Here is a 24,172-nt window from a genome sequence, read left to right on the forward strand (position 1 = left end):
CCTATCTTTTTTATTAAAAATTAAACTCGTTATTTTATTAATATTATTATGTTCACATATTAAGTTTCATAAATTAGAAACTATTTCCTGTGCATGAGTTATTGTTCGTTGCCTAAATTAGTTTGCTTTAGTGCTAATTAAAGAATAAATTATTAGAAGGGTTTTAGAAAACATCCGAACATTCTAATCGAAACTATGCTAAAGTGAATTAAAATCTGTGATGCCTTATTGAAGACAATTCATAAACTGTACATAAAAATATACGTATATAACCAAGTTTGATTTAATTGCTACTGTACAATACGAAAGCTTTTAAATCAAAGATTGAATGCGAAACTCTCTTTCATTTTAACAGTGTGGTATATCCAAGTGAAACTATATTAGCTTTAGTTTAGAGCTATGTTCGATAGAGTGTCTAGACAATTGCTGTAACTTACTCGAACCGATTGCCTTTACTATATATTACAAGAATTACTACTTCAGACCACTTTTTAGATCGTACCAACTAAATATGGTTCCTGATCAAGTGCAGTGTTCCTAAGTTAATTCGCTAGAAACCTCATATTTACCTAGAGTGACTTGTGGTACCCACATGATTGGTCACTATCATTACAACATAGGTGGATCCGTAATATTACCGCAAGATAGAAATGCACAGTATATTGAAGAATCACATTTCCTATCTTACATACTTCAAGATTGTGTTAACCCTTTTATTGCCCTTGGAAACACACGCCACACAGATATCACAACCCTTGAACAAATAAATCCAATACAATTATAAAAACGTAACAACACAATACCAATAAATAATGAAGTGTATTACATAAATCATGTCAAATACCCATAAACAAAGAAAATTAAATGCATATTAAACATTATTGCGGAAACCTTTTAGTTAGAAATAATATGCACAATACTAAATATATTCTTTAACATGGAAATAATATATAATTAAAAATATACCCTCACCAGAAGTGTATAAAATGAGAGGGTACGCTGAATAGGAGCCTATTTGGGGGCATATCATCTGCTGATGGCGCCCCCATAACTCGCAAACAACAACAACAACAAAAAAAAAAAAAAAAATAGGAGCCTGCAGCCTTATAATAGCTTGGATATGAAGGGGTTTGTTTGTTTGTTTAATTTCGCGCAAAGCTACACGAGGGCGGGGATTCGAACTCGCGATCAACATATTGCGAGTCGAGCGCCCAAACCACCTGGCCATGCCGGGCCATATGGGAAAATTCGTCGGGCAGGCCATATACTCTGCGCTATACCTCTGTTCCTAACAAATGCAATCGCTCGCAACTAACATAAAATCTTTAACGATGATACATAATTTAATGAAAAAAAGAAACCATTTTAATAAAGAAATCCGATATATAATCAAAAATCCTTGAACACTGAATTAAAGCATAAAACAAACCATATAATAAAATGATATACGTTATACAAGAAAAATAAAACCCTCTACTCACAGCATTCAAAAATGAGCGCTTTATCACTGGTTCAAACACATTAAGAATAAGCCGAAACTTTTATATAAACAAAACATGCTTAATCACCACTTACAAAAAAAATCCTTTATAATTCAGAATGTATAAAACTAACCCTTCAATATATTCATTGAAATATTGTTAATATGGTAAATTAATCTTTAACATTATAAAACCAAGCAACCCTTAATTTAAAAATCAGTAACCTCTTCACATGAACTCAAAACCTTTTAAATTGAGAAAAGTGAAAAAAGAGTCACTAATATATTTCCAAAGACAATCACAGTGAATTGCTTTTCCTTCTGGATTCTGTACGCCACGTTGAGTCTTTTTAGTACAACATATAGCCCTTCCTAACATCTTCTTAACTCTGCATTTCATTATTTCATGTAATTGGGATTGTAAAGCTAAATCATGCTGCCTCGATGGAATACAGTCTTATTAGCAATCATATCACAGTAACTTTTCATTTTATCACTTGCTGATTCAAACCTTTCCTGGATAAAATCATGTATGTCATCATTGTTATTCTTTACTCTCTCTGCATATTTTAGCTAAAATTATACTGAGTGTCTGTCCTCTGCATATAAGTACAGAATGTTCAATGACACTTTAAGTCCTATCCCAAGCATCAGTGTGGCTTCATATACTGCTGTTCGATTAGCAGTAAAAGATATTTATTCCATGCTTTCTAATGCTCATTCACACAAATGGCTAACTGGTTGAAAAATGTATGTATCTCTATATCTTCACTATGCCATTGGAAGAGGAATGAAGGACTATTGTCATCTTCTTTTCTATTTCAAAAACTTGACATATTTCTGCAAACTAAGCTGATACAGAGTTTATTCCTGATGTTAGTGCACCCCAAATCTTAGAGAGAATTCATTGGCGAATTTTTGTTTGCTAGAATTTTTTGCTTCATGGTTAGGAACAGCACATGTTTCTGACCATCTGGTGAAATAGTCGATCACAACTATGATGTATTTATATCCATTGTGGCAGAAGACCAGGCAGTTCTACTGCAAAACTCTCAAGGGGTACTCCAACACAATACTGTTGTAGTTGCCCATGTTGTTTCTTTAGCGAGCAAAATTCATAGGATTGACACCAATTCTCTGCATATCACCGGGACCAAGCCCAATCAAAATACTCTCTAATGTCTTTTTAACACCTAAGTGCCCGGCTGTTGAAAATTTGTGGAAATGAAGGAATGTTACGGAATCTAGAGACTGTGGAAGTACCAACTGTAGTCACTGTTTCTGCCCACTGGTATCTTTCCATTACCGACGTAACAATTCCTCGTATTAGCAGAATGAATCCCACTATCCATATTAAACCTTTGTCTTTAGGCCACGTGGCAAAACTATTTGACATGAGAGGTTTCTCATATTATTTTTGATCCATTGTATAATTGATTTCAAACTCATATCTTTATCTTGAACACCGTTTAGTTGAATGTTGGAACACATTACTTCTTCATCAGCAATTGTTTATGTCACATCTTGGAATATACTCTCTTGTACTTTTGATTGGTCATCTTTACTACCTTGTGATTCCATCTTCTTACAGTACTTATACTCTTCTTTAATACATAGTCTTCATAATACGCATCAGAATTTCCATGGTTTTAATGGATTATGCACGATGTTAAAGTGGTACTCCTGAAGTTTCTCGAGCAATTCTGCTATCTTGCTTTCTAGATTACGGAAATTCACCAGTCACTTTAATGCTACGTGATCTGTCCAGATTATAAACGTTTATCCATATAGATAACGATGAAAATGGTTTAGAGTTTGAATAACACTCAGTACCCTCTCCAAGTTTTACAATACCTCTTTTCTGCAGCATTCATTGCTTTGCTACAGTAGACAATCACATTTTATTTTATATGTTACTGCTCCAACTGTAAAATCATTAGTATCTGTTACTAATATGAGGTCTTCAAGAGTTTGGTATACTAATATTAACAGGAGTAAGGGTAAGTTCTTTCTTTAGCTCGTTAAATGCTTAATCTGTGTCCAAACTGAATTGAAAGAAAAATATACATTTCTAAAAATTTGTAGATTAACTAAGGAAGTAGCTAACATCGTATCATCCTATACCACAACAATAAACATTACTGAATTTATAATGATGAAACTGAATAGTCCCACTCCACTCATACCTCTGAGGGAAGATCATAGACATTATATAAGGGAGAACTACACTGGACGTAAACCACATGATCACGTCTAATTATATGATTATCACTGCCAATCGCACTTGACAATAATGTTAAATATCGAACACACGTCATGCAGTGTCGTTAACACGTATAAATAAAAACGTTTAGTCTTATTATGTTCGATCGGACGCCTTTCGTCAAGCGCCCTCACCCTCTCGGTAGGTCAGCGGTAAGTTTACTGACTTACAACATTAAAGTTCGGGGTTCAACTCCTCCCCATGATGGATATAGCGCAGATAGTCCATTGTAAAACTTTGAACTAAAAAAACAACAGCAGCTTTTCGTCAGGCAGTAAATGCCGTTTTTCTACATAATAATGCTCGATGAATGTTGTCCGCCCGAAACGTTGCACATACTAAAACCATATTAAATTACTACTTTTTAATTTATCCTTCTTTCCCTTTTACCCAAATTGTTTCTGCTCACGTCAATTGGAAAAATATTCATTTGTAGTTCCAACTTCTCTGTGTGGTCTTACAATTTGAAAAATTTGAGAGTATCTATAAGACAATCATTTGGATAATTTAGAACGACAATATTAATAGAAGTTCCCCCTGCTGTTAAAGATGTTTGTTCCATTCATGCAAGATCTAAATGCTTTCCTCGCGTTAATGTGTTGTCAAGATAGTTCTTTTTTGGACAGCAAAACACATCTAGTGAGTGAAAAGGAAAGGTTGAACATGTACATATTCCACTCAGTCAGATTCTAAGCCTCTTGCACGTGTTGCAGAAAATTAGTTAACATTTTCCCCTTCTAAAATGTCTTATTTACAATGTTGCATTTCTTGTACATCCATGTCGTGTGAGAAATAGCATACCGTTCACAAGCAACTCTATTTCCTTACAGTTGGAAATCAAACAAACTAATTAATGTTGGTTTCGTCAGTTCACACGTTCATTCATTGAAACACTGTTCGCAGATAATTCCAGCATACTTCAACGTTACTAGTTTCAACTATTTCTCTCTGCGTTGGAGTATGTTCGAATTTTCGACACTTAACCCTTCTCTTTTGCACACGCAATACCACTTTCTGTTAAACTACTCTCTCCAACTCGTTTTCTCTATTGACATGTCTCATTTACGTCAACAGGTGTCTCTGTGTCTAACACTTAGTCACAGCAAGGAATAAAATTGTCTTTCAATCTGGAGTTGGGTTTTAGATATATCCTCCAGAGGAATGCTCGGAGACAGCAAAATGACAAATCCTTCTACTCTGTTGGGTAAGTTTAGATTGGCTATATCATCATTTGGTAACCTGGACAGAATGTAATATTTTCAAAGTGGACTCGTTGCTCGAGTCCAGATGAATCATCATTGGAGAGTCCATAATTAGGTTCTGTAATTATTTAAGTTGTGTAAACCTGAATGTCAACTCCTGTTGTTCATAATGCAAATCGTTTTTTAAATCACTTTAGAAAAAGTTCTTCCACCAAGACTGACTTTGAAATACACCCAGTTACAGAACATGTCATTCTCCAGCTGCTTGATGTATGTGACATTTGAACAGAAAGTATGGCTGGAAGCCTTATCTTGGTGAACCCATATCCTGTTGGCCTCGTTTCTGACGGAGATCCTTCTTTATTATGTTGTGTTGTTATTGTCTGGGGCAGATGAATGAATTTTACCATTGACCTTTGTGTTGTTTGTGGATTCTTATCTCTTACATGAAACCGTACTTTGCTTACAACGACTTGTTGCGGGTCTCTTTCTGGTTGATCCTAGTGATCCCATATTCTTTTGTTTTCCAATGCCATAAAATATAAGGGATATTCATATTCTGAATATTTTAAATCCTCTTCCTGAACACATTTTTATGATCTGAGTGGAAGCATATTTTGATTCATAAAGAGCTGTTGCATACCCTTTCCAAAAGCAATCCATTTTTGATGGCATCACACTACCAATGAAACAGCAATGTCGGAATCTAATTTTTATACATGCCATTCCTTCCTGGCCCTGTATTGGCTGTGATTGTCAATAATACTTATTTGCATATTCAAAATTGTTTGAATAGAACCTACTCAACCCTGTGTGTATACTTTTATCATCTCTTTAAGATCACTTCCACAGGAAATGGTAAACTATGCATATACTAGAACAGATATGTATCTCACAAACATTGTTCGTGTTCATTATTTACTATTACAAGCACTTGATGCATATACATCAATCTTTATAAGTATTTATGTGTATAAAAACTGCATCAAATGTAAGCACGAGAAGTTTATCCGAAAAGTTTTTTTTCTTAATCATAGTTATAATTCACACACTTGATTAATGGATGCTCTTTTGTAAGAAAAGATTGGCTTTTTGTTACGTTAACAGCTTCAAGGTTTCTTGATTTTTACTATGGATATATTTATTTTTGTATACATAGTGACACAGTTACATTACTTACTCAAACTGTGTTATTTTATTATTCAAAACTGAAGGTACCTAAATATATATATATATATAAGAACTTCTTGTAGGATTTTACTAATACTTCTATCCATAATTTTACTCATGCAAGGTAAAACAAATACTCAGTTTATGACCAAATATAAAAAATAAATTTTACAATCTACAAACCAATCTTTACTTTTTCAATCCTACAATTTTCTTAAATATTTTAACCACCACAAACAGACTGAATATCATAGATAACGTTATAGTTTTATTCAGAAAATACAGTACATATCATTTACATGTTAAAGAATCTTTCAAAGGAAAAGTCATAAAAACACACCTACAAAATACTGACTTGGAAATAAATGGGAGAAATAATAAAACATATTCCTTGTTTCAGTGATAATTAAAACATTTTATATATAATTACTGATCTTAATGAATGAACTAACATGAGTGTTGTCATCCCTTATTAAATATATCTTCACTAAACTCTCAGTACGAATGTATATGGCATGTTTAAATTCTTGAACCCTATTATGTGACATTCATGTGATTCTTTAAAACGTTTACAGAATATAGCAAATATCCTTTCACAAATTGATAAGAGCATATTCTGTGAGTCTTACATTCCAATTCTTCATTTTTTTTCTCCTTTGTTTTTTATGCTGTTTAGTTTCGCTATTTCTACAAGTGTTGACATAACCAATATACATTAAGGAACATGTATTTAAAAATTATTCTTCAAATATCCACAGGCTGTTATAGTATTTTATGTTCTGGTTGCTTCACTACATAACATTTAAGATTTTTTTATCCTAAACATAAACATTAAACAACAAAAGAAAAAAAAATCAAAAACCAAAAGAATACAAGAAACTTTAAAATGTTATGACATCCGCTACTACTATTACAATTTTTTTCAAAACAAAAAGCAAATTATTAAAATTTCTGGTTCAGAATATATTCTAAAACAACTGACCTATTTTCAAATATTCATTGTATACAACCCAGCCAACAACAACAAAGGCAATCCCATTAAATATTTACAAGTACTTCCACAAACAGAGAAAAGGATATTGAGTATTGTTATTACAATAACGTAAAAAAAATTAAAATAGTTTAAGTTTTAGCAGCTATGAATATGTACATTCAAAATGTTTACCAATAGTGATAGTAATAGCAACAAAAACACATGGGCAGGGACATGTAAAGAAACATTAAATCACTACATTAGGCAAAAAAAGAAAATTCTGTATAATAAACTAATCCTGCAGCTGAAAAAATTCATAGGATTTGTTTGTTTTTTTTTCAATATATTTCATTATACATTCACAAAAATCAGCATTTAGTTCATTAATCAACCACAGATCTTTAAATAAAAAATTTAAATAATTAGCAAATCTACTGATTCAAAGCCTTAAAATATTTTCATACCAAAAAACTAGATATCAGTGGAAGCACATCTTTATTGAAGCTCATTTTAAGGAGTACTAGAAGAAATATGCAATTTTTTACGTTAACTATTGAATACATTATAGCACAGTGCTAGTCATTAGTGCTTTTTATGGTAACTAGTGGATGATTAGATGTGAAAAAATTTAGATGTTTTGTGACATGTAAAATAAATAAGAAGGTATGATGTCATGAAATTTTTTATTTAAGCATCATTACCAGTAATAAGCTGGATATTATACTAACCTTCAATAATAACTCTGTAGTTTATAAATCAAAATGTATTATTAAAAAACAGAAATGCAAACTCAGGCTTGTTTTTTTTAACTTTAGTCAAGTCCTTAGCTTAGAACTTTCATGCAGTCTAAGCCAGTATAAAAAAGAATTATATAAAGGACTGAGTTTTATTTTTTGACTGATAATATTAATTACACTGGAATACACTAACTGGTTTATATGCATACCAACTGCTTTCTAATTCAACTAACATTAAATTTCTACAACATGAAACTTGCATTAGGTGCTTCCTATATTTACTGTATAGTTTCAAACTCCCTAAAGTATGCTCAGTCATCTGAGAAATATATCTGAAATATAAGCAGACAAAGATTAGATACCAACACCATGAAAAATAGCAGTAAGTAATTTGTTGTAATTTTCAAAGTTTGGTAAAACAAAACAAAACTGTACAGTGTTTCTTAAACACTGGAAATAACTTTACTTAGTGCAGTTTTTCAAAATTGCAGGCCTACATTGTCACCAGCATGCTGAACATAGCTTTTAAGTTTCCTTACAAAAATGTATATTCCCAAAGGCTTCAGAGAGCCTTAGAATTTGCACTCTGATCATATATCTTTCAGTAACAAATGCATTACACTGTCAAGTTATCCTACTGTGATTCTTAGATGGTAAACAACTTTATCCACCTATGTTAAAATTTTGTGCATATGACTTCTCTTAACTTCTAAAGGGAGTGTAAGCATGACATAATATTTAATTTACACATCAGTTAAGCTCTAAAGTACATGCCTGTCATTCTACAGTATTATGGAAGACACAAATAACTCACTCAAGTAGATATTTTAAAATTAAACTAATATTTTTATATCTAGACCCAATTTCAAGCAACTCATTAAGAATAAAGAATGTTAATATACTTTAATTCTTACAGAAATGTTTAGAAAATGTATACAACTGTAAAATAAGATTAAAAAAGTCAAAAACTAATTTTATTATAACACACAGTTTTGTATTAAACATAACCCCCTGGGCTTAATGTTAGTAAGAGCATTCATCACAGGCCAACAACAATTTGTTATTTACTAAATGTACGACTTAGTCTTACTATAACACACATTTCAAACGAGATATTAAAAACGAAGGTACATAACCAAAAAGTAATTTTTCATGTGTCTCATTTCCACTATGCCTACTTTTCATACCTCCTTTCTATTGTTGAATTACTATTTGTAGGTAAGGTATGTCGGCTAAATGCACCAATACATTCTAAGTTGTCCTGTGTTATTTAACATATTACTTATATCCATCTTGGTCATCATAAGACAAATACAAATCAACATTATCATTTTGTAATACAGGTGTCATTTATCTAAAACATATAAAAACACTGTATTGAAGTATCAAGTAAGGCAAGACACTATGTTATAAAACACATCTCTCTAACTGAATTAAGAACACAGCACAAGATGCAGTTCTTATGAAGCATTAGGCTCCATCCTGACCACCTAAAAACAAAGTGCAGGAATCGATCCTAACAAAACATGAGGTTCCATCCTATTCATTTTAATACACAACATAAGATATAAAAAAAAAGACAGCTTTCTAATTATCTTAAAACTAAAGAATATTTATATATTATTCTAACCTGCATTAACTGCATAAAACAAATACAGAAAAGAACCATGTAATGAACATAACAATTTCATAACTTTTGAATAATTCAATGTTCTTCACCTAACATATCCTGTGTGATAATTCACACATTGTACAATATGGTGTTTCTAAATGTTTTAATTCTATCAGATAGTAAACCAGCTTTACAAGTTAACCCATGCAGTAAGCATTAACTTTACAGAAAAGTGCAAGACTCCCAAGTCTAGAAATTAAATAACATTACAAATGAAGTAATTCTGTACATTAATCTAATTTTTTAATTCTTTTAACACTTCATAAAGATGCTTTTACAAGGTTTATAAAAAGTAGGATTTCTTTGAATTGATTTACCTTAAATTCATCAACATGGAAGACTGTTGTTTCAGAAATAATATAATACTCAAAGATTTTTATTAATTCTGAAACAACACCCTCCCATGTTGATGAACTTTAGGTAAAGTAACTCCGAAAAATCCCATTTTTTATGAACCATAAAAAAGTAACTTCAGTTCACAAAAATTCAGATGTGTTTTCGTACAGAGTAGAATAACTTTTGTTAATAAATCAGAAATGCTAGAAATTCAGATGATCTCTCGATACACAATTGTTTTAATTAATAAAAATCTAAATAATGAATAAACAAATCTATTCCTAAGGTCAACCATTCTATTAATAAATGGTACATTAACAGATTAGAATGACATACTAATAAAACACCTTACATTTATCTTTACTAAATTTTCAAAATATTAAAAAACCACATATCAAACAGGTGTTTCCTCCATTATCTAATCTTTTGGGTAAAAATGAATTAATATACAGAAGTTCCAGATGCTGAAATTCTTTTCATTTCAGAGGCAAAAAAAAAATGAAGCTTGTAATATCATATAGTTAAAGGAACAGCTCTAATGAATATTATAATAACAGTAACACAAATACCTGTACAATTTACATATATATGTCTATTTCAAATATTTTTTCTTCCTTTCAAGACAAAGCTTTTCTGGTTAACAAATAAAAAGTTCTCAATTTACAAATCTGGAAAAACACATTTAAAACAGTTGCACTGAATACTGAAAAAGTTTTACTTATAGATATAAAAACTACTTGTTGATCTTAGGTTTTAAAAAGATAACTATTTTGAATAAATTTCATGGTTAATTTCTATTCTAAAAATTTATACTAAAATATATAATTCTTCTAGATGAAATTTGTTCAAAAAAAACATCCTACCACTAGAATAGTTCTTGAAATCAAAACTCTTATAAGACTGGTGCTACCAACTGAATTGTGTGTTTACATACAAAAAATCCATTAATTCCATCTTTAAAAATTAAAAGCTGTTCAGTTTTATATAAAAATACAAACACTAAGATGGTGAATTTCATTTAGTGTTATTATTTAATTATAATGTACAGAAGAGTCTAAAAACAAAGCACTTGTCAGACACAGACAAGAATATCAGTTAACAAAATAGAAAAGCCTTCGTGATGAAGGGGAAAATATTGTACATGCTTACAATCAACTATTACTAATCAACTGATACATCAAACACAGTTGACATCACTGGTAATATCTAAGAAAAGCAGTAACTAACACAGCAAAATTAAAAAAAGTGTCTATTTACAAGAACATTTTTTTTTTAATTTGTTCATTAAACCTTCTGCAGAGGGCACAAACATTTCTTTCATGTACCAACCATATCTAGGTGATATAAAACACAAAAGAACATTGGTTAAAAATTAAGTTAACTAACACCCATAATATTTTTAACGCCATTTAGATAATAAGTTCTTCACGAATGGTTTAGCATGTTTAGTTGACTCACCTAAACATGACTCTGCTGATTGAAAAGCATTTTCCATAAATCTCATATCAAAACTAAATTACTAAGGAGGATAATAATGTATTTCTAAACTAATTTCTGTAGGACACTTCCTGCAACATTTGTGCAAGGAAATTATTCAAATTACAAGCTAGCTTTTGTGCTTGAAATACAATGGTTTAGTAGAAATTCAATATCAAATTTTATCTTACCCTTTTAGTTTCTTCATTTCTTACAATGAACTCTGACCACTTTTTCACTTGGAACAATATTTCTATGTGACCTCCAGATTTTAAAAAGAACCATAGATGAGCAAGCTCCTCATTTATTGATTAATATGTTAACTTAACATGAATTATCTTATTTTCTCGCTGTCATTAGCAGTTGTACAAATTAATGTCTGATATAAAACAAAACAAATAAAATCTTTCCAACAATATAAAGATATTTTTGATTATTCAATCCATGGTAACTGCTTAAATTGCAAATACTATGCTAAAGACAACACCTTAGATTTTGGTATGACTTCACTTCTTTCTAATCATTTGTAAGAAAATCATAAAATTCTAAACACATGAATTCTTATTTAAAGTGTGCTAGTACAAAATTTCTTTCTATATATTCTTGAAGTTAAGGCTAATTTGAAACTTTTTAAATTTAGTTTTATTATGAAACAAAATAAACGTACATCCAGTGACTTCACACCTATTTTTTATGCCTAAGTATTAAGAGCTCTAAATTCTACAAAATAACATTGTGTAAGAAAATTTTTTGAAATGCAAACCTTAACATTAAAAAAATTCTCTTTATTAAAGAGAGATGTGAAAAATGAGATACTAAAAGAAAGATTTACATTAAAACTCCCTTTTGATGGTCACATATAATGTTATAGTAAGAGTGACTTATGCAAAACTTTGTTGTGAACAAATTCAGAAATAAATCAAAAAGGTTTAACTAGGGAACACAAAAAGGTATCTTATTTTAACAAGGGACATAATTGGTATTTTATTTTAACAGGTCATAACTAATTGACCTGTTCGGGACTATATAAGAGAAGGAAACCATGATTTTCTGAACTGTATTTTGAGTTTCTTACCAAGTTACTCTGAATGGTGAGTGTCCCGTTCTTCTAGATTATGTAAAATTGTGTGTCCTTGTCTTTTGTGTTCCTATGAACTGAGTCTTGTCCTTTTAAACATCTCTTAGCAGTCATAATAATCATTTGAAGAAATAAACTTCAGACACACTCAACATTAATCATTTCTTTTATCCTAGCAAATGTTTAGGACTTTGCCATGATGGTTTATGGCTCTTCACTACTTTATAGCATCTATAAAATAAAGGTGCCATTGTAGAAATGTGTAAAAGTTTTGGATGGTGTAAGTAAGCAGCACCATAGTACAAGTCATGTGAACGCAAAGTTAAGTCCAGATTATTCTCAGAGCTGCTTTAAATATAATATTCCTGGCTGGATAGTATCAGGTTACTTTTTAAAGTGTGCTTTAGAGAAGGCTTAGATAATCTTTGTAATTCTGTGTCAGAAATGTTTTAAACCTAACTTAAAATAATCAAGTAAAAGTATCTTGTACCTTTCTAATTTCTAATCTGTTTTCTTATAACCAAAATATGGTTATTATTCAATTTTTTAATGTAAGTATTAGTGTTTAAATGAATTGTAAATTGGGAGATCATTGCTATCAACATTGATAGTAGTATTAAAATAATTAAATGTGATTTGTCAACTTCTCTGTTCCTACGTGTTTTTCAACTATCATGAAAATAATTACAAGATCACTGTTGTTAAGAGTGTGGCAACAAAATAGTGTGTGTGTTTAACATTAAACACTTGGATGAAAAGACTATATTGGCTGTGACCAAGTCCATTTTCAAAAAGTCAACAGATTCAGTTTAGTCATTTTGGCATCAGTCATGGTTTAATGTATCGTTAGTAGTTAGTGTGTCATAGTGTTCTAGTCAACTGGCTGGTCACTCTTATGCTAGACAAAAACAGTACTGCTGAAATAAACTGAAAATGGTAAGGAAGGTGCATAATGATACTTGTAAGTGGCCGTGTACTTTCATTCATTCATTAAGCGAAAAAATAGGCCTAACTTTGCACTTGTGAACTCAAAAGGAAATATTGAATGAGCTATTTTAAAAATCACCTTTATTATTGTAATATACCTACCAAATTTTAATTCAATAATGTATGGCTCACAAATACCAAGTACAATGACCGACTGCAGTGTGTGTGGATACTGATGATAAGCCTTAAATGTTTCATACCTCTTCTTTTATGCCATATAAAAGAACAAAAACAGTGGATCTACAGTAAATTTACAAACTTTTTCCATCAAATTATTCCTCATAGGTACTGATTAATGTTCACCCTCAGCAAGCCAGTGGATATTTTGGAGAAATGGTTAGGTTAGAGGCTCTAAGAGTTTAGGTCTAACCATTTTAATTTTGAACTACTGACCAAAGGGAAAGCAGCCAATTAGTAGCTCCAAAGGTTTTGTCCAGGTCTAAACTGCACAATAGGATTGCTCAAGACACTGAAACCCCAAAACCCCTAACTAAAAAGCCATGCTTAGCTCTTCTCTGTTTCAAAGAATATTCCCTGATAGCATAATAGCTCAGAACATTGCTCAAGAAAAAAAAATGCAAGTACCTGATTGTTTTGGATCAGTTCTACAGTTTAAAAAATTAAAGATCAGGATGACTACATAATCTTATAAGACAATATCTAAATAACAAATATACACGTCAAGTAAATTCAAATGTATATAAGGAAGTAGGAAATAAACCAATTCAGCGCTAAATTTTTATCATCACAATTTTTTGGGGTAAGCTACTGTTTATGGTACAATTCATTACTTTCTTAAGCCAAAGATCTTAGCTCTCAATAACACGATTAAAAAATCTAAAGTGAAAAGTTATTTGAATGCTAGCCTGTTGAGTCTAAAATATTGTAGACTTCATACAATATAGATCAGAAGATTAATAAACTATTAAACAGTTGGTATTAATATTTTAAAGCCAGTCCTGCAACTTGTGAGGGTTACAGAAACATAACTAGAGAAATAATTTTTTCCCCTTATAATTCTGTAAGAACAAGAGGTTAGAAAATTGATTTTAGCTATTTGTGCAAAGCTACTGAAGACCTATCTGCACTAACCATCCCTAATTTGGAACTGATAGACTAAAGGGAAAGTAGCTAATCAACAGCACTTACCACCAGCTCTTAAGCTACTCTTGTCTGAGTGAATAGTGGGATTTGGTCACTGCCTTATAACATACCCATGGCCCCAAAGTACAGAGTATGAATTTTTTCTTTGCATTAAGAGGATACTAACAATGGACCCACAGATCTACCGTATGCCAGTTAGTGTAAAAGCAATAAAAGAAAAAAAGGATTTTTGATCTCATGATCAAATCCTTTTACACAATCAAATAATATTACAGTGATACACTAATTTGTCCCAAAGTAGCGCTCTTTCAATCAGTGGTTTATACCTGACAACTTAATAAATTTATAAACCCGTTGTATACTTGTTTGTTCTGATCTTGAAAATACTATTAAGTGTGTTATTACCAGATTCTTGAAAGATAATGTTACAGAAGTAACTAGAGCAACACAATCTCTTTAATATCAAAATAGACCCTTGTGATTAAAAAAAAAATCAAAGCTGTCAAACAAGTTAGATTGAAAATAAATACCATACTGAGTGAACTGAAATCATTAGAGAATGAAGTGTACTACAATTCTATGAATTTAGGGTGGAATGTGAGGAATTCCTAGTAAAAGTAATCAAAATACCATAGAGAAAATAACCATCAAGCACTCACTTGCTATAAATTGTGAGCAGAAACTGAAAATATCTCTTCACCCTTTTATTGCAGCTAACCAGCTATAGGGTGATAACTGTATGACATTTCAAACAATGTAGTAATACTAAACACTGATGAAGTTGTGACTTCAAAATATATCAGCAACTTTATTTATGCCAGTGTCAAAGTTCAATGAAAAAATAGCAAATTATGCTATTTATGTAAATCTGTGGGTCACAGGCAAATTACTTCTTGTGCTGTCTCATACAGAAACTTCTATGGAGCAAGGCCTTTCCATTAACAGCAGGAAATTGAAAACATGTTGAAGGAGCTGACCAAACTAGATATGTGATGACATGCTAAATGTGAACACTGACAAACCTGATTTTCGCTGCAGTTAGTGTAAGACAAAAAAAAATTTTAAGGTTAAAACAAAAAAGACATTTATGATGACACTGATGAACTTAATGAAATGTAGGTGTATACAGCAGAATTACAAAAGTCTGCTGAGAGTTTTGCAGGTAAAGCAGAGTTTCAGTTTACTTAGTTATCTAAATCCAATATACTTAGATGTTTTGATAAAGATAAATATTTGGTGTTAGATGTTGAGAAAACTAGATCAAAAGTTAATTGAACTAAAGAACAAGTGTAAAGACAGGGCAGGTATATTTCTACATTTTAAGTTCCTTACTTCTAACTGGATTTATAATCTCTGTGCAGTGAAAACTGCTGAATGTCAGAACTTTTTGTCCATAAAAGTTTTGAATTCTGATGCTTAAGATCCTTGAAATTTTACTTGGTAAACAGTGAGAACCATGATTAAGATACTCCGAGTTGCCTTGCTTTTTAAAATACAGTAAAACAGTAAAATCAGAAGTGCACAAAATATTGAATAACAAAATAGATTGAGTTTTTAGCTTAACCAAAAATGTTTAGTAGAGTTGAGAGATTTAATTGATAGGCTTTGCTTGAGATTAATTCTTCCCAAAATTAATTTAAAAAATTTATATTAAGTGTAAAGTTATCAAGTTTAACTTCAGTTTTGAAAAACAAAAAAATTATTGAAACTTGTTTCTTAATTAGTCAAAACAATTATCAATGTTTTGAACATTACATGAATAAAACTTCAAGAAACCGAGGAAAATGTTCTTAAATAAACAACTGACAAACAGTGATGGAAGGAAAGTTTGGCCTAACAAAGAAAGAAGCTGTCTAAAAACAGATGAGATTTTAGCGACTCAGTAAGCTATTACATAGTATTATTCTAGTAAAATAGTCTTTGAAGCTTTAATGACTAACTCCAAAAATTATTTCACATTATAGTGACTAAAATCCGGCACTCAAGAGTGACCAAGTGGCTAAAGGATAAATTTGTGTACAAGACTGATACATGGAAAAATAAATTCCAACTTTTGTACAACACTACAAGCTAAGTGCACAAATGCATCACAAATTTTTCTGTTATTTATCATCAAAAAGTGAACATATAAATATGAACGTAAATTTCTATTGGCAGGCTGCATTGTTAAAAAATGCACTCTTTCACTTAGCCCATCTTACACTTTTAAGTACAAACCTTTGTTTGTTTTCATTATAATATTGCTTGTTTTGATTACAACTAGAAGATATGCTAAATGTTTTTCTTTCAGTATGTAAATTTTGGACTGAATAAGTTGTCAGAGAAAAAGAAATTTTAATAAAAAAAAATTCTGTACTTTCAAAAACATATACATGTATATATAAAATCACAGTAGGCTTAGTCTTTTAACACTCAAAGTTCTAAAGGCTCTACTTTTTTTTTTTTAAGATAGATAAATCAAAGGTAGAAACTTGCACAGAAACACTTACATGTTAGATACAAGTGTTATATATATATAGATATATATACTTTAATTACTCTGTATTCACACAGTCTGATGATAATTCCTACATAAAGACACAATTAAGAAGGCTTTGCTTTACTTTGATTCACAGCGACCTTCTGTGAGCACTTACATCATCGTTACTGTGAAGAGGTGGGGGAATTTGGACATAAACGTTCAGTAATCTACTGCCCATTCATTATCTGCAAGAAAAGCATCTACCACCTCTTTCATTGCAAAATTTGGTATCAATTGGTCCTGAGTCAGAGGCGTACGTGTCACAGGATCAAAATGCCCAACTCTCTGTATTGAGACCAAAGATCCACTATTTAATTTTACATATAGAACAACACTAGAACAAAAAAAAAAAAAAAATATTGGAAAAAAATATTCAAATATCAACCTGTTTTTAAGACACATACAATGAAATAGTAATTTCATACAACTGAAATTATGGTATACCAAATTATTTTAAGAATAGCTATAAACAATACATTCAATGTTTTACAGTTGTAAATCTAGGTAGTCTATATGTGAAAAGAAATCTTTTAATTGGAGAATTATTTATATTTTGAAAAACTTAAATAATGTACACAAAAGAGTATGTAAAAATTTTAAGTTCTTCAGAACATATTTACATATGCCAAACATGTGACTATTGTAAACTAACACAGAGTAGTGTGTGAGTTATAAGCACATATTTTTGCATTACTTTATTCATGAACATCCAGTCTTAAAGCAAAAAAAAACAAAACGATTTAATACATTTTTACTTAACCATCAACAAGTCAGCTTATACCTGTTTCTGTTCTAATGGAAGATTATTTACACTTATATGCCATATTAAATGACAAACATTTGATCAAAAATCAAAGATTTTTAAAACATAGATTAAAATATATCAAATAAAATTTTTTTTATCATTTTAACTCTCTCTTACACTTAGTCTAACATACTTCATTGTAATGTCTTTACCTATAGTTTTCCCATTTGCATTGATAATCAATTAATGAAGCAACCTTACATGACTATCCTATCCAAAACTTCAATCCTTCTATGCATAAGAATTATGGAAATTAACCATGAAAAAATATTTACAACTTCACTGTGGCATCATTTTTGATATTTTTACAAATATAACTTAAATGAAAAGTCCACAAAATAGTAATTAAATACCTGCAAGTGTTCTTCAATGTCTTTCCTATCATAAGTTATTCCACTGGGTGTAATTACAGGATCTCGCATGACCTCAAAGCTTATCTTTCCACATAAATAGTCAGGTACATCACGTTTCTATTTAAATATTACTGTAGTAATTTAGGTTTAAAAACAATATATGTGAAATTCATAATTTTAAAACTATTACTTTATAGTTATTACAGTTTTTACAACAAGAAATAAATTCTGTACTCGTACAAGTGAAGTTAGTATTCTTCTGTTAATACAATCAATTAAAAATGAAGTACAGAAAAGAGAACTCTACAAATTCTGAAGAAACATATGTAGTTGCAACTATTTCAAGTGATGCAAAATAATAAGTTAAGTAACAGGTGGTAACATTTTCAAATTTCAATACATTAAATAAAGATAAGTGTACAAGAGATGCACAGATACGAATATTCTTTACAAATACAAGAAAACTTTCAAATTAATTATCAGTATCATAATTAAAAGGTGAGTTATATATATTTAATTGATACGTACACACAGTAAGGCTAAGAAATAAAATACACTTCCAATGTATAAATTTATTTTGCAAGACAAATAACATCTTAAATTTCCCAAAAGCTTTCCACGATCATTTACACAAAACTATTAAAACAGTTATTTTTTTATTTTCACTTACCCTTCTCCTATCATCAATTTTGGCAAATAAACCATTCACTTCATCTATATATTCATCCTGAAATTAAGAGTAAAACAAGAATTTCAAAAAAATCAAAAAAAAATCATAAAATCTTTATCAATGTATTTCTTTTCTCTATGTACTAATCCAAGACAGAAAACTCAAATTTTAGTACTAATTCACCCAAATCTTTACTAAAATTACAAAATCTTTATCTTCATGTTGTCAAGACAAGAGCCTATAAACCTCTTCTTCAGTCACTTCTTTCACCAGGAACTGAAACAAAGGGCAGAAATGAAAACACATAAACAGGGCACAATGAGGCCTAAGCCAATGGTAAATAGCTCCAGAGGAAGAAATGTCCCAAGGTAGAGAAAATTTTAAGATATGGGTAGCAAATGATGGGTGTTGATACATTTCAGGGCTTTTGCTTGTTAAAAAATAAAACATTAAAATCAAAAGTATTATGCATATTTTACCAATAAAAGCAATTACTGTTTAGCTCTCTGATGTTGAAAAAAGTCATTCAATTGGTAAGACAATTCATCAGTCACACACATATATACTTAATATACGTATTATAAAAACAAGAACATTTATACAACAAGGACTGTATCAATTTGTACACTACAAAAACATTGCATATGCAGTCACTACTAATGGTTAAATATAGTACAGCCAGATACAGTTAACAAAATGTGCTTGGAGGTGTGTCAACTTTGCTGGCTGATGAGTTCTGACATAAGTGCAATACTTTGTATTTTCTCACAGCACAGGGTTTTATAAAGAAATCATCCTGACAAGTGAGTCTCTACAATACTTGTTGAATTTACTACATAACAGATTGCCAGGGATGGGGAAGAGGGTATTGAATTGATTATAATTAGGCTTAGAACAATCAAATATAACTAGAAAGGGTATTCTGACCATTGCAAGTTCTTGCAGCACAGTTTCAGTTAATTGAGGCTCTGATAAAAGTGGCAAGGCATTGCTGAAAAAGGCATGGCAAGTCACCCCTTTAAACATTGCCAGTGAAGGTACTGTCAATAAACATAACCATAACACACTTTTTAATAACAATTGATTTTGTGCATCATCTTCTTCAGAGATTTTAATGTTTGATGGCTATTAATTTAAATGAATAATGTACAAGATTATAAAAACACAGTGGGTTTGTTTGTTTTTGAATATTGTGCAAAGCTACACGAGGGCTATCTCTGCACTAGCCATCCATAATTTAGCAGCAAAAGATGAAAGGCAGCTAGTCAACACCACCAACTCTTGGGCTACTCTTTTACCAATGAATAGTGGGATTAACAGTCACATTATAACACCTCTATGGCTGAAAGAGCAATCATGTTTGGTGGGACGGGGAATCGAACCCGTGACCCTAAGATTGTGAATCAAGTACCCTAACCACCTGGCCATGGTGGGCCAAAAACACAGATGGAAGAAAAAGTAGGTACTACCACTTTGTTGAATGTTTTTTTTGTGATTTACTGACTTTTATTCTAAATGTTTTTATGGTGTTCAATTCATGTTTCACTCATTTTGTGTACTAGAAAGAATCAAGTATATACATGCATACAAAAAAAATATAAAAAAAGATACACAGTAGCAAGAAAAAAAAAAGATCTAAAATAATTCAGCAAAACAACTACTTACTTATAAACTATTGCTCAAAATTTTAACATCGTTTTAAAATTAGGGGCAGCTAGTACAAGTAGCTTTGTGTGAAATTCTACAAAAAATCTCTCCCTTTCTCACCAAAAATTCACATATCTGTTACATTGTTCCTCTATATTTTTAAAATAATTATAATATTGTAGTTCTCTTTGGTAGGTCTAGTAAGCTACCAAAATGTAATGTTTTCACTTAATTTGCAAGTTATTAGGCTTAGAGCAATCTTTCAACCCCTTATTGAGCTTCACTCAGACAACATTTTAAAAACACTGCAACAAAATGGAGCACCAATAACTGATAAAAAAAATATTTCTAAAGCTTTGAAGAACTCATAAGACTATCAAAGATTATAAAGGTATTATAAAAGATATATAACTCAGGGTCTACAGAAGGTGGGGACTAAGCACTGTCTTCTAATTGTATTTAATTTAGAAAGTTAACTGAAAGACTAGCAATGAAATGGTCTATCAACCTATTTCTACTTTATGACATTTAGAGTGACACACCATACTTTTCTTAGGATGACCGAGGCAGTTCAGCCCATTTCCTGGATTGGTGTAATGAAGTGACTACTGAAATTCAGTGTATATATAAAATAAAAAATTCAGTTCTTTCATAGCAATGTGTACACATTTCCATTTAAAAGATATAATACATATTCCAAATATGCTAAGGTACTTTCAACCAAAAAAATGTGCTAGAATCATCAGCAAGAAAGAATCCAGAAGGAAGTAACAAACAGTAATTATCCTGAGTGTGGGGAAAATGTACAAATTACAGCTGAGTGACTAACTCAATTAATTGATTACCTATGACAACTGAGTGCATTGATTAATGTCAAGTAAAATAATTAGTCAAAAATAGTGTTTCAGATTATTCCAACTATCCAAATAATCAAAATATTACCACTATGATTTCTCTATTTTCTTCGATTAATTCAAGTTTGTTAACTTTAATCAGTTAACTCGCAAAAATAATCAACCAATCAAAATTATGGTTTTTGATTATTAGTATTTTCAATTATTTCAACTAACTAACCAAGTAATTATGATTTATCAAATTCTCCATATTTTTTCAATTAATTCAAATTTGTTCAGCTTAAGACAGGCATAGCCAGGTGATTAGGGATGATTGGCTCATGATTAGTGGATCTTGGATTTGATTCCTTTTGCAGCTGTGTATAATGTAGCTAACATGTTTGCCCTTTTACCCACCGGGATGTTACATTTGTTTCTTTGTTTTTGAATTAAGGCTATGCTACTAAGGCTATCTTGCCATCATCCCTAATTCTGAACTTTCATCCATAGGGAAGGCAATTGTCCAGCAGCACCTACCAACAATTCTTTGACTAACAAGTGAAACATTAATTTACTTCTTTTTTTTTTACATTATGTTGTTTCTAATTTAGAATTGTGAAATTTATCTTTAAAGTTAAATAAGGTGTAAAATTACTGTTTTTTCCATTGGACTGCACTGTAATTTATAATTAATGTAACTGTATTTTTTAGTGTTAAATAAACCATAAAGTTATTTTTTCTACTTGTGTATGCATTATGTTTGAAACATCACACCTCTTACTTTATTGAACTGTGATCTGGTAGAAGTTGTGACATGCATTGGCACATCTCAAATCCACAACTTTCCAAGCATGAAGCAAACACTCACAAAGCAGTATTCTTTATCTACTTAATCATGCTAGCTTTTTAACCATAAATTACAGATGCAAATGTATAAATTGATTTTCAATAATCAATTACCAATATCAGTATATCAATATAAATTAAAATTTGCAAATATCAATCATTTTATTAAGGTAACAAAACAAAAACACAACACAAAATTTATTCTACATTGTACTTCACATCATATGGTGTAATACTATAAAACATACTCTGTGATTATGTATCAAATGGCTGTGTCCACATAAAGCCTTCATAAGGCCAAATGAAAAAAAGTTGTCTGCAATAACTCTACTGATCCTAGAGAGAAAAAAACCTCCCAACCATAAATATTATATTTTTTTCTCCAAAACTGTCTACAGATTATAGCTACATTCACTGATCTGCAACATTTTTACCTGTTATCTTTGATTGGAACTAGCACAAAAAAGCCAACATTTCAGTGGTTATAATGAATTGATATTAAAAAATCATTGTTATTATATTCTGTCATTATCATGCTCATATTTTTGCTAATACACTCTATTGAACAATTTATCGTATGTTGCTTCTTACGATTTCTGTATAACTTTCACATTTTTTGTTTTCCCAAGACAATTTGAAACTTTTTAAAAGCCATGTTTATTTCAGTTTATCAATATGAACTATACCAGTAACCTTTTTTGAGCAACAATTTTTTCAAAGTATCTTTCTCTAACAATCCAACTGTATAACGTAAGTTGAAACATGATGATCTACATACTATTAAATGTGTTAGTATTTATCAAAGTTACTCTCACTTTATGATATTTCTAAACAGTGAACGTATTGATTCAGAGAAGTGTGCCAAGTGTGCACGTGTTAGTAGGCCTCTCATATGTTATGACCAGGGAGTGTTCTCTCATTCATTTCAAAAATTCAAATTGCAAAATACCTTGTTTTCAAGTGTACATAATTATCAATCTAACCTACGTAGGAGTTTAACTGCATTGTTTTTAAAACAAAGTTTTAAAAGGGCAATTTATTGTGCATGTGATGTAATACTCGAAAATAATATATTGTTTATGAAAAGTTTGGAAATTTTATTTTTCGGGGGGATAATTTTAGCATATTAAAAAATATTATTGTATATTCCAAAAATTTGCATTCTTTCACAAAAACTTATAGTTCAGAAGTTCAACAATGCCTACATATTACTGTAAAAGAGAAAAATTTAAATATTACAATTCTCATATTATTGATTTGGTTTAATAATTCAAATTATTATTATTTTATTAAGTTGAAGTTTGATGGTTTGTATTAAAATGCATAGTTGATGTTAATGATAATTTTATAAAGAACTCCTAGACTTTATTAAGTAGATTTGGCATGGTGCATATAAATAAAATAACTTCCCTAGTATATTTTAATCAAATGTCTATTAGGTTATTTCTGTGTTAGAAACAAGGACTTCACCCTAATACACATAGAAGGGAAAAAATAAAGCATATTTGCTAACAGAACATATAAAAAAAAACAGAATGTAACTTAATTCTTGATTTGATAGAATGCATAAAAAACATTATCTCAATAATAGTTTGCTACATTGCACTCAGCGTGATAATGTTTAAAAAGAAAAAAAATTAGAAAAATAAAATAAAATTCTTACTTACCTGCTCCACTTTCTCCTGACAATGTTACCATAAACAGAGAATTACATTTTTCTAGACTAATATGCTATGACAAATAAACATGTAATAAGGATAGAGATGTGTGTGTTGAACTGCAATGTTGCTGAATCAAAATAATAAGTTAGTGGCTTCTTTGACACCAGAATATTATGTACAAAATAATTACTAATTTTATACCCAGGATAATCTTATTCTTCTCTACCTCTGTTAAACAGTAAAAATGAACTTAAAAGTATACATTTGCTTGAACACCTAAATATATTTGTGAGCATTCTGTTCATCACCATTATGATTGTCTTAATATAGTTTTGTTCATATAAAATTGTAAACTCAA

The 24,172-nt window shown here is 30.5% G+C and overlaps 1 protein-coding gene across 4 annotated transcripts in view; it reads right to left on the bottom strand.

The window, feature by feature from the left end:
• Positions 1–8,316: 8,316 nt before the first annotated feature.
• The window catches only part of LOC106457088 (E3 ubiquitin-protein ligase CHIP-like), a 44,008-nt gene continuing 28,152 nt past the window's right edge, over positions 8,317–24,172 (bottom strand). For all 4 annotated transcript variants that reach the window (XM_022382903.1, XM_013916470.2, XM_013916471.2 and 1 more), the window contains exons 6-8: positions 18,828–18,884; positions 18,158–18,274; positions 8,317–17,284 (exon numbers count right to left, since the gene is read on the bottom strand). In XM_022382903.1, the coding sequence (XP_022238611.1) occupies positions 17,159–17,284; positions 18,158–18,274; positions 18,828–18,884 (300 nt within the window). In that variant the 3' untranslated portion in view covers positions 8,317–17,158. The remainder of the gene's footprint in view (positions 17,285–18,157; positions 18,275–18,827; positions 18,885–24,172) is intronic.

The sequence above is a fragment of the Limulus polyphemus genome, unplaced genomic scaffold, assembly GCF_000517525.1.
Source record: "Limulus polyphemus unplaced genomic scaffold, Limulus_polyphemus-2.1.2 Scaffold290, whole genome shotgun sequence".
NCBI lineage: Eukaryota > Metazoa > Arthropoda > Merostomata > Xiphosura > Limulidae > Limulus > Limulus polyphemus.